General features: G+C 35.9%; 1 protein-coding gene across 3 annotated transcripts in view; it reads right to left on the bottom strand.

Annotated features, from left to right (window-relative positions):
- Positions 1–12,779, bottom strand: part of LOC132556881 (TBC1 domain family member 5-like) — a 67,073-nt gene that overhangs the window by 11,662 nt on the left and 42,632 nt on the right. For 2 of the 3 annotated variants that reach the window (XM_060221335.1, XM_060221337.1), the window contains exons 9-16: positions 11,577–11,679; positions 10,575–10,663; positions 5,825–5,875; positions 5,329–5,395; positions 4,939–5,111; positions 2,720–2,862; positions 2,351–2,457; positions 2,062–2,143 (exon numbers count right to left, since the gene is read on the bottom strand). In XM_060221335.1, the coding sequence (XP_060077318.1) occupies positions 2,062–2,143; positions 2,351–2,457; positions 2,720–2,862; positions 4,939–5,111; positions 5,329–5,395; positions 5,825–5,875; positions 10,575–10,663; positions 11,577–11,679 (815 nt within the window). Of the gene's footprint in view, positions 1–55; positions 110–2,061; positions 2,144–2,350; positions 2,458–2,719; positions 2,863–4,938; positions 5,112–5,328; positions 5,396–5,824; positions 5,876–10,574; positions 10,664–11,576; positions 11,680–12,779 lie in introns of all 3 variants that reach the window. The other variant, XM_060221336.1, reaches the window with a different exon arrangement.

Genomic DNA, 12,779 nt, shown 5'->3' with positions numbered 1-12,779 from the left:
AAAAGATGAGTACAATCATCAACAATGCTCCGAGGGAGCCACACACAAGACTTACATAAAAATGTGATAACGCTGTGCTTACTACCAAAAATGAAGGACAAGAACTGCTCTAATAGTCACACACAAAACTTTGATAAACCTGTGATAATACTATGATTACTATCAGAGATGATGTCAAAATATACCCAGTACTGCATAAACATTTCTCTACACCATCCTACATAAACAGTTCTCTACACGATCCTACATAAACATTTCTCTACGCCATCCTACATAAACAGTTCTCTACACGATCCTACATAAACAGTTCTCTACACGATCCTACATAAACAAGTCTCTACACGATCCTACATTAACAGTTCTATACACGATCCTACATAAACAGTTCTCTACACGATCCTACATAAACAGTTCTCTACACGATCCTACATAAACATTTCTCTACACGATCCTACATAAACAGTTCTCTACACGATCCTACATAAACAGTTCTCTACACGATCCTACATAAACAGTTCTCTACACGATCCTACATAAACAGTTCTCTACACCATCCTACATAAACAGTTCTCTACACCATCCTACATAAACAGTTCACTACACGATCCTACATAAACATTTCTCTACACGATCCTACATAAACAGTTCTCTACACGATCCTACATAAACAGTTCTCTACACCATCCTACATAAACAGTTCTCTACACCATCCTACATAAACAGTTCTCTACACGATCCTACATAAACATTTCTCTACACGATCCTACATAAACAGTTCTCAACACGATCCTACATAAACATTTCTCTACACCATCCTACATAAACAGTTCTCAACACGATCCTACATAAACAGTTCTCTACACCATCCTACATAAACAGTTCTCTACACCATCCTACATAAACAGTTCTCTACACCATCCTACATAAACAGTTCTCTACACCATCCTACATAAACAGTTCTCTACACGATCCTACATAAACAGTTCTCTACACCATCCTACATAAACAGTTCTCTACACCATCCTACACAAACAGTTCTCTACACGATCCTACATAAACATTTCTCTTCACGATCCTACATAAAGAAGTCTCTACATGATCCTACATAAACAGTTCTCTACACGATCCTACATAAACATTTCTCTACACGATCCTACATAAATAGTTCTCTACACGATCCTACATAAATAGTTCTCTACACGATCCTACATAAACAGTTCTCTACACGATCCTACATAAATAGTTCTCTACACGATCCTACATAAACAGTTCTCTACACAATCCTACATAAACAGTTCTCTACACGATCCTACACAAACAGTTCTCTACACAATCCTACATAAACATTTCAGTTGTGTAATCATATTACAAAATGGCTACAGTGGTTACCTTGTTGAAGTTTGATCAAACAGAGAACAAAAACAAATCATCTCTTTCTTTTCCTTACAAAATCAAACTCCAAATATGCTTTTTTTCTCAATGGTGTAAAAGAAACTTAAGGAGTAATTAAGACTTTTTGTTCCTGATGAGTTATGTTTGATTTTGAAACAAAATGTAAAAATTAGACTTTGTCAGGATAATCTCAGGATCACTTCATGTACGTTTGATATCATTTTTACTTCCTAGTAATGTTTCAGGCCAAATTTGGTTGGAATCTACTCAGAGGTTAAGAAGGAGTGGTGTTTTGAAGCACAATATTGTCATAGTCTAACATCCCATTTTGGGGCCCCATCCCGAAGTCCCTAGGGGTTAAAACAACTTTCTGAACATAAGAATTAATTATCCACCCCTAATGATGTTTCAACAAAATCTGAATGAAATCCGTTCAAGCATTAAAAAGGAATAGCTTTTTAAGGCAAAATATTGTCCAACAATTTATTTTCATGATTATCAGTGAAAATACACCTTACATTCAATCAGAGTGAGATTTCCTGAGTCACACAAAGATATCTGTTTTTGATGTGTTCACAATCTAAATATTTCTACAGTGTTTGATTCACGTTTAAACTGTGATAACTCTATAAAGAATTTTAACGTCTGTAAAATGGTGCCTTAACTCACCTCGTGACACTGGTTTCTGGGATTTGTTTGTGACCAGCTGGTTCACTGTCTGGACTGTGTAGTTTGGGGGACGTGGATAATTCTATAATAAACAAGGTCGCAAATGTTGAGATAGCACAAAATATATTCTATGTACATAATTGTAGTTTTTATTCTTCCAACTGTTTATTGGATTGGATGCCACATTCAGTTCACTACATATCATAGTTCTATGATCTAGAAAACTTTTATAACATTAAAGCATCTACTAATTAAAGTTATTGACAATATGAAATGTATGATTACGTACGTTTGGTTCACGAAGGTAGCGGGCTTTCTCTATTAGATAATGGACATCAGCCACAGGAGGGTAGCGCATCAGACAGTTGAGGCATTGTGGGTAATCACTTGCCAACACTAAAAAAAAATCGCACTGATTGATCATCAATATTGCTAGGGAAAATCTCTGTATTCTCTGAGTTAGCATCAACTCCATGACTCAGACAAATAACATAAGGATCTAACAACGTTGGTGGTGAGATTTATATCACTGTTTATCAGCTTACAACGGTTCCTAACAATGGACATCAACGATAGTCTGGTACCTATAGCAATCTGGACCTCACCTGTGGCAGGAAGACATGGATTTCTGACTTGTAACAATGAGAAATTTACTTACAGAGATCTCTGATGTACAGCAACATGGAAGCAAAGACGTAATCAACAAGGTCAAAACCAATGCCATCAGCGAATAGGGAGTCCCATAAAACCAGCAGGTCCTGCATGGGGAATTCTCGTCCAAACAGGAGACGAACCCAGCGTCTAGCAAAGAAATGTTCATTTCAACCAACAGATATTTACAATCAATGTACAATCTACATCTTGGGATCAGGTAATATCAGGTAATGAAATAACCTGTATCATGTGAAAACCTGTCTTATGTGAAACCTGTCTGATGTGAAACCTGTCTTTTGTGAAACCTGTCTGATGTGAAACCTCTCTGATGTGAAACCTGTCTGATGTGAAACCTGTCTTATGTGAAACCTGTCTGATGTGAAACCTGTCTTATGTGAAACCTGTCTGAAACCTGTCTTATGTGAAACCTGTCTGATGTGAAACCTGTCTGATGTGAAACCTGTCTTATGTGAAACCTGTCTGATGTGAAACCTGTCTTATGTGAAACCTGTCTGATGTGAAACCTGTCTGAAACCTGTCTTATGTGAAACCTGTCTGATGTGAAACCTGTCTGATGTGAAACCTGTGTTCTGTGAAACCTGTGTTCTGTGAAACCTGTCTGATGTGAAACCTGTCTGATGTGAAACCTGTCTCCACTGGCTGGTCAGTTTCATGCCTTATTTCCTTTATATAATATTTTGTGTCATTGTTACTATTAATATAACATGAATTATTCCTTCTCCAATTATTTTTGCTTTTGTCATGTTAGCAATATGGCATACATGTTAACAGTACAGCATACATATTAACAGTACAGCATATATGTTAACAGTACAGCATACATGTTAAAAGTACAGCATACATGTTAGCAGTACAGCATACATGTTAACAGTATGGCATACATGCTAACAGTACGGCATACATCCTAACAGTACAGCACACATCCTAACAGTACAGCATACATGTTAACAGTACAGCATACATGTTAACAGTACAGCATACATGTTAACAGTGCAGCATACATGTTAACAGTACAGCATACATGTTAACAGTACAGCATACATGTTAACAGTACAGCATACATGTTAACAGTACAGCATACATGTTAACAGTACAGCATACATGTTAACAGTATGGCATACATGTTAACAGTACAGCATACATGTTAACAGTGCAGCATACATGTTAACAGTGCAGCATACATGTTAACAGTACAGCATACATGTTAACAGTACAGCATACATGTTAACAGTGCAGCATACATGTTAACAGTACAGCATACATGTTAACAGTACAGCATACATGTTAACAGTGCAGCATACATGTTAACAGTACAGCATACATGCTAACAGTACAGCATACATGTTAACAGTATGGCATACATGTTAGCAGTACAGCATACATGTTAACAGTATGGCATACATGTTAACAGTACAGCATGCATGGTAACAGTATGGCATACATGTTAACAGTACAGCATACATGGTAACAGTATGGCATACATGTTAATCATATGGCATACATGTTAGCAGTACAGCATACATGTTAACAGTATGGCATACATGTTAGCAGTACAGCATACATGTTAACAGTATGGCATACATGTTAACAGTACAGCATACATGGTAACAGTATGGCATACATGTTAATCATATGGCATACATGTTAACAGTACAGCATACATGTTAACAGGATGGCATACATGTTAGCAGTACAGCATACATGTTAACAGTATGGCATACATGTTAACAGTATGGCATACATGTTAACAGTATGGCATACATGTTAACAGTACAGCATACATGGTAACAGTATGGCATACATGTTAACAGTACAGCATACATGCTAACAGTACAGCATACATGTTAAAAGTATGACATACATGTCAGCAGTACAGCATACATGTTAACAGTACAGCATACATGTTAAAAGTATGACATACATGTCAGCAGTACAGCATACATGTTAGCAGTACAGCATACATGTTATCAGTATGGCATGCATGTTAAAAGTACAGCATACATGTTAACAGTGTGGCATACATGTCAGCAGTATGGCATACAAATCTCAGATTCACATGTACCAGCAGGTTACAAAAGTTTCAAAAATATTATACACATAACCAGGCAGTTGTAACCACAAATGTTCCATACAGCATCCATACAACTGATCTACAGTTTGTATGTTTGTGGCATGACCTGTGACCTGTGATCTTTGACCTACATTCCATAAATCTGTGGTGCAATATCAAGTCTCTCAAGATGAAGATGAAGCTCGGGGTCAAACTTCTTTAAGATGTAGTCATGGACACGGGTCAGTTTGGACACAATGGCGATGGACGAGTTTGTATCCTGTGGACGTGCAAACAAGGTCACTGTTACCTTGTCCTTTGTCATCTGTAATTGTACAAGGAAACTTTATTAAGGAAATCATCCACCAATTCTTTAATTAAATGAAAAGGAATTTTGTTTTTTGACATATCTTAAAGAAAACGTTCTAAAATGACATGTTTTTAAAACCCAGCTGTTACCAATAACAAATAAACATGCAGTTTCAAATCTGAATATATTAGCATCATATTTGTTTTCCAACAGAAACTGTTTGCATGGATACCTTTGGAGCCATATCCTTGGAGTTGTACCATGGTTCTACCGTCTCCATGATCTGACACAGCATAGCACTGTTAACAAAGTACATATGTCTTACATTAACAAAGAATATATTCTAACCTGTCTATAAAGGTCGAGGGAACAGAGAAAAGTGGCCTTTATAGCCAGGTAGCCCTTTATATAGAGAGCTCAATTACTATGAATTGTATTACATCAAGATCAATACAAAGTGACCATTATAGACAGGTGGTCTGTATACAATTAGAGCGTATAAGACAGGTTTGACAGTATTAAGTATATCTATACCTACTTTTTAAATCACTTTCACACTTACCCAGGTATTGACAATTACTATTGCTTACTATTTACAATCATTAATTTACTTCAGGTTTTTTTTTGCTTGAATTTTAGAGAATTAGATCTTTTGAACTTCTTTTGTCTTGTGGAAGTTTGTTTGATGTGAGGTAAGTCTACAGATTATATCACTCTCAGACACATACTAGGCATCGTGTTCCAGATATGTGGGGTCCATCATCTCCTTGACAATTTCTCTGAAAATAAAATGATTGGTTAAATAAATCCCTTCTGCATATGATGTCATAACTCATCCCTGAGGTACAAACCTCAGCAACTATTCATATGTTAAAATCTTCAATGCCTCCATACTTATCCAGCACTACACCTATGTGGTAACACGCTGTCTTACACCTAGGTGGTAACATGCTGTCTTACACCTAGGCGGTAACACGCTGTCTTACACCTAGGCGGTAACACGATGTCTTACACCTATGTGGTAACACGCTGTCTTACACCTAGGTGGTAACACGCTGTCTTACACCTAGGCGGTAACACGCTGTCTTACGTCTTACACCTAGGCAGTAACACGATGTCTTACACCTAGGCGGTAACACGCTGTCTTACACCTAGGCAGTAACACGCTGTCTTACACCTAGGCGGTAACACGCGGTCTTACACCTAGGCGGTAACACGATGTCTTACACCTAGGTGGTAACACGCTGTCTTACACCTAGATATCTGGGGTTTGATTCCCCAAACAGATGGGAAAATGTGAGGGGTCCAGTGCCCTCTCACATGGATTTTCCAGATAAATTCCTCCACCAGTAAGACCACACCTGCCTTCCATCTTTGCTAACAGTAAGACCACACCCACCCTTCCATCTCTGCTAACAGTAGGACCACACCCACCCTTCCATCTCTGCTAACAGTAGGACCACACCCACCCTTCCATCTCTGCTAACAGTAAGACCACACCCACCCTTCCATCTCTGCTAACAGTAGGACCACACCCACCCTTCCATCTCTGCTAACAGTAAGACCACACCCACCCTTCCATCTCTGCTAACAGTAGGACCACACCCATCCTTCCATCTCTGCTAACAAGAGCGTTAAGTATAAAATGGACAACTTGTATAGATTTTGTTGTAAAACTGATAAAAGTAAAATCTATTTATTGTTCAAGACAATAACAGAGTATTTGTTAGCATTCCTGAAGAACTGAAATAGATAGTCATGGGCTTATTAAAAGCTACCTGCCCATCACTGGATGGATATGGTCATACTCGTAAATGGTGGTAAAACTTTCCTGGTTCTGGTTAACAATAAAACATGCAGACACATGGGACAGAATATCTCTGAAATCCTAAAAATTCACTAAATATGTCGAATTCTACACCCTCAGAATCTGAAATCAAACTTCCCAATCTAGCCATTTGATTGGCTAGACACCTGACTTGATGTAAACAGACATTGATTAATAATGCAAACAGACACTAACTTGATGTAATCAGAGACTGACTTGATGTAATCAGGCACTGACTTGATGTAATCAGAGACTGACTTGATGTAACCAGAGACTGACTTGATGTAATCAGAGACTGACTTGATGTAATCAGAGACTGACTTGATGTAATCAGAGACTGACTTGATGTAAACAGACTGACTTGATGTAATCAGAGACTGACTTGATGTAATCAGAGACTGACTTGATGTAATCAGAGACTGACTTGATGTAATCAGACACTGACTTGATGTAATCAGAGACTGACTTGATGTAATCAGAGACTGACTTGATGTAATCAGGCACTGACTTGATGTAATCAGGCACTGACTTGATGTAAACAGACACTGACTTGATGTAATCAGAGACTGACTTGATGTAAACAGAGACTGACTCGATGTAATCAGATACTGACTTGATGGAAACAGATGGTGACTTGATGTAATTCCCAAAACACCAGGCCAGTAACCCCAGCATAACATAAGTAGAAAACCTTTGTTTTTTTTGTTTTATGCCCAAAGAAACAGGAAGAATAATTTTAATGTAGGCCAGATCTTGTAATAGCTGGTGGCTAAAACACGATGCAAGAGACCTTCCACATGTTATCTATAGGAATTTGGATAAAGTATCTTTTTAAAGGACAACACCAGGACAATACAGGATGATGGGTGTGTGATGTCACATCCTTACAAACACAAACAGTCTTCAGTAAAGATTAGAACATACACACATCAGATAATTCACCTAAGAATAGGAGGCTGCATATGTATAATGCTTTACTGTCTGAGCTATTGTAATAACAATGACCAAACTGTAATAACCACATGAAAATGATATCAGGACACTCTAATGCATCAATATTACATCATACAAGTTTTCAAAACAGTTGATCTCTATGTGACCAGGCAACTGAGTAAGGTAATTCATATGAATATAGCCTTCTAAGCCTTTCATTCCATCAAGCTAAATGTCAAATATCATAACTCCAGACTTAATAGTCAATCACATAAAATCTCATAGTCCTTCACCACAACGTGCTACAGATAAAAACTCAGTAATTCAAAACTTACAGATCCTCAGAAGAAATCACATGAAGGATAGATAATGTAATGTAGAAGAGATTACAAGAGATGATGGAGGGATCTTGGCACCCACCATTGTCTGATCTTTATATGCTCTTTGTTTTCCCTTTTTTCTCTTCTCTTCTCTGTTTTGCTCTTAACGATAAGATATCTGAACTTTCCTTTGTAGAAATAGTAATGATAATATTTACCTCCCAAATCCAAAATTGCCACCTGGATAATATTTACCTCCCAAATCCAAAATGGCCACCTGGAAGCCATTTTGTTTTTTCTGATCAGTCCCAAAATCAAACGAGCACAAGGAGGTACCAAAGGGAACATACATATGAAATTTGAGAGATATCCATTCAGTACTTCTTAAGAAATAGCTATAACAATCTTTACTAGGCAAAATTCAAGATGGCTGCCTATTGGCCATTTTGTTTTTCTGGTCAATCCCAAACTCAAACAGGAACAAATAGGGACCTAAAAGAACCTACATATGAAATTTAAGAAAGATCCATCCAGTACTGCTCAAATAGCAGAAATAGAAATAACAAACTTTCAAAGTCAGAATAGAAGATGGTCGTCTTTCCACCATTTTGTTTTTCTGATCAGGCCCAAAATGAAATGGGCACAACTAGGGACTTCAAGGAACCTACATATGAAATTAAAAAATGATCCATCCTGTACTTCTCAAGAAATACGGATAACAAAAACTATTTATGGACAGACAGACAACGGATGGACAGACAAAACACAGATGCAGAGCGATTTGAATAGCCCATCTGCTGATGGTGGACCAATGAACACCATAACAATGCATTACTCAGAGGCAATATTTGCCAGGTGAGCCAAAATAAAGAAAATGAGATCGTGAGATATCAAAAATTAAAACATGAAATGAATTCAACACCAGAGAATGACATATCTGCTATCATAGAAACTCATTTTTTAATAACAAATGTTAGCATTAAGAAAAAAGCAGTAAAATGTTTTAAAATGATTTATGTAAGTATTCATCTGTTTTGTGTTTTCACAAAACTTATTTATCCTTGTGCTATTTCATATTTCTATATATTTTAATTTGAATTCACCAAACACACTCTCCTAATGAAAACTTAACTAAGCAATGGCTCATATGTCTTGTACACAATGTTATCACAGTTACACTCATGGATGCACAACAGCAAAACAAAATTTTCATTGGTCTCCTAATTTTTTGTATTATTATTCAGTTGTGAACAAGATTTTAAGTCAATTTATACCAAATCTTTGCATACGAATTGAGAGAAAATAATCTAACTGTATGTCATGCAGTTATGATAGAGTTTTGGAATTTCATCTTTCAGTACAATTTATTCATAAATCTAATATTCAAAAAACCATCAAATGAATGTGATGCCCTGAAAGATATCAATTACTTGACCCTCTGTCTTAACACTTTCATTTATTTGTCTTCTTAAGATTCTAAATTTTACTGTCTAATTGAACATATAGTTCTTATTCCTGACAAATCTTTACAGCATTTTGTTAGGCTGAGCTGCACGTAAAAAGAAAGCAGAATCTTAATACACAAGTATGCAATACATTGTACATACAAAGTGAAAGTAGAACCCATTCCCATATTAAATGAAATCAGTCATATCACATTTGAGATATAGTAAAAAGCTCAATATATAACAATGCATATTTATCAAGGAAGGACAGGAACTGTCCAGAACCAAACCTGTTGGCCGTCGGGATCCACCTGAAAATCAGAGCTTACTATATACCAGGTAGATAACAGGTAACCTGGTTATTTATCACATCAACCTGAATTATTGTGATGTCACTCTGGATAATGTAGGTAATTAATTAATGATGAGTTCAAGATTAAACAGATAATTGAGTGCTGAAATGTGGATAATTCAAATATGGATAATATGGATAATGAGTTTTCAAATTTCAAAACTATAGTGTATTTTCCCCAATTACTTTTATATAAATACATTCAAGTCATTTTCTATGAACCTGCTTCCACAGCAAAAGTAAGATTTTGTTTATACCAATCCATTCCCAGTAAATCTGATACAAATCCATTGGTCTATCACAAAGAAGATCAAGGGAAAACTCTGGCAGGTTATTTTGTCTACTGTTTACAAAACAAATTCTTACGCTGCCACAAAGTAATAAGAAAATCCTAATTTAAACAAACAATACTTAACTTCAATCCCCAACAGCCTAATATAAAGAGTATAATAAGGTATCTAAACTGTAAACTTGGAGATATGCTCTCTAGGAAAATCAGTAAATATTTTTAGTTACAGAATACATATCATATATGAATATAATATATAACTATATACATGTACTTTTATATACCATAATGGCTCAACCATGACTACTCACCCCAGTGATTCCACCTCATTTGCATGTAGGAAAGCCTGGTGATCGCAGTGGAGAACAAAAATCAGAGGAGCTAACAATTCGTGCATTCCCTGTAAAAACAAATGTAAATGTGGCTAAACAAGAAACATGGTAGATATCCAAACTGTATCGACATTAAAGTCAAAAATTAAAGTATTTTTTTATTGTTCCATTATCAAAACATTTAATTTCATCATGATAAACACCAATCAATAAATAGTTATTCCTACTTTTAACTTTGAGGTAATAAAAAAAATACTGATTAATTTTTCAGAATTTGACCTTTTTACTAAAAACTATTCTAAAGTCATGAAAACTTATTTTCATGGGGTTGAATTTTTGTGTTTCGGGGAACAATTGATTTGTTGGATAAACATAGCTCAGTAACATACCAATATTGACCTGTTTTTGGGTGAATATGATGATTTATCAGCTTGAAAAAGTCAAATTTCCAGAGGCCTTATTTCTTCTTGGATTAAGATGAAATCAACAAAGACAATAAATCCCCCACGGAACAATTTTACTGTACATCCTTATGAAACTGACTCTTAAAATATTTACAAACAGCTACATTTATCAGCAGTATACCATAAATCTTTTGCTGTTAACATATATTTGCATGACAGCCCTTACTGAAACAAAATATTTTCAGTGTTTTGGAGATCAGATCCCCCCCACCCCCATAAATTCAATTTTCAGTTTTGTTATATGTCTAATGTTTATGTCCTATCAGAAATATTCCTTCATGTGAAGTTGTAGTCCTTGGAGAATCCTCTTGTCTCAGGCCTTGTCAGACAAAAAAGTTTTATAGGTGATTATGTCTACTGTCTTTACAAAAAGAATCTTAGACTGCCACAAAGTAATAAGGAAAAGTGAGGATCTTTAAACTATCAATGGGAAGAGAAAATCAACATTTTATTGTCATAAAATGTAAGTCCATAATATCTTTGAATCAGAAAAACTTCAGCAACATAGAGGCTGTACCTGTTTGTACAAGATATTGGTATGGGAACGGCTATAACAGAACAGCAAGTTTATCATCTGCTCCCGAAGCTCAGGGTTTTGAAAAAACTGAATCTCTGGAAAGCTACAGAACAAACAAAAAAAAAAAACTAAAAAAAAAGAAAATATTGAAATAATACAATGTACAATCATGCAATTTCTGAAAGATTTCGTAATAAAACACAGTATCAGGTCAACAGGGAAACACGACGCTAAACATGCGTTAAGTGAGAGACCAGAGAAAAGTTTCCAAATTTAAAAAAATGACATTTCCTCTTTTTCAGAAATTGGAAACCTCCTACCTTGCTTTGATCAAGTAATACACAAATATTCAACATGCAACACATATACAAGATAAGTATGTATCCAATAATAAGCCCACCCATTTTATCACAGTTCAACAGAATTAAATATTCTTTCATTGTCCTGTAATAAACCCACTACTGACTTTGAATCCAATATTAATACATTAACACTCTTGGCTTATTGCAGGATAAATACGGTACTTACACAGATCACTGACACACACAAATGACACAAACACATATGGTATCATGCATAGGTGACAAAGGGTCTCTGCCATGAATTTCAGCAATGCACAAAGTAAGTAGACCTATCCTCAAATTTTACTGCCATTACTATACAGGGAAGGTCAAACAATATAAAAGTTATGTCATCTAACCATTTTAATCCATGACATTAAAGCAGGGGAAGTCTTAAAGCCTAGGCTCCCAACAAACTTTGATATCATAATAATCCAAGGGACATAACTCTATATAAACAGTGGACAAAGGGCCAAATTCTGTAGCATTTCAGAACAAGACACAAATAAAAATTAGTGAAATTTCAGATAAAAGATCATAGACATGACAAAGTGTCTTTCAAGCATAGTGTTTTATGGCTGGGCATACGTTATATGCCTTAAACATGAGAATAAATAGTGCACAAAATGATGGGAAAACGTTACAGTGTTGGACTGTACCTGACACAGAGAAACATCCTGACCGATGTGGAGTTCCACATTGAGGACAAATGTGGATTTTCACAATTAATAGGACAAATGTAGAGATTAAGAATGAGGACAAATGTGGAGTTCTACATTGAGTAGGACAAATGTGGAGATGTACATTGAGCAGGACAAATGTGGAAATGTACAATGAGTAGGATAAATGTGGAGATGTACAT

Source organism: Ylistrum balloti, unplaced genomic scaffold (genome assembly GCF_031769215.1).
Source record: "Ylistrum balloti isolate Yb309-2 unplaced genomic scaffold, AGI_CSIRO_Ybal_v1 Utg370598, whole genome shotgun sequence".
Taxonomy (NCBI): Eukaryota; Metazoa; Mollusca; class Bivalvia; order Pectinida; family Pectinidae; genus Ylistrum; species Ylistrum balloti.
The sequence above is the reverse complement of the archived record's forward strand: the minus strand, read 5'-3'. Positions and strand labels throughout refer to the sequence as shown.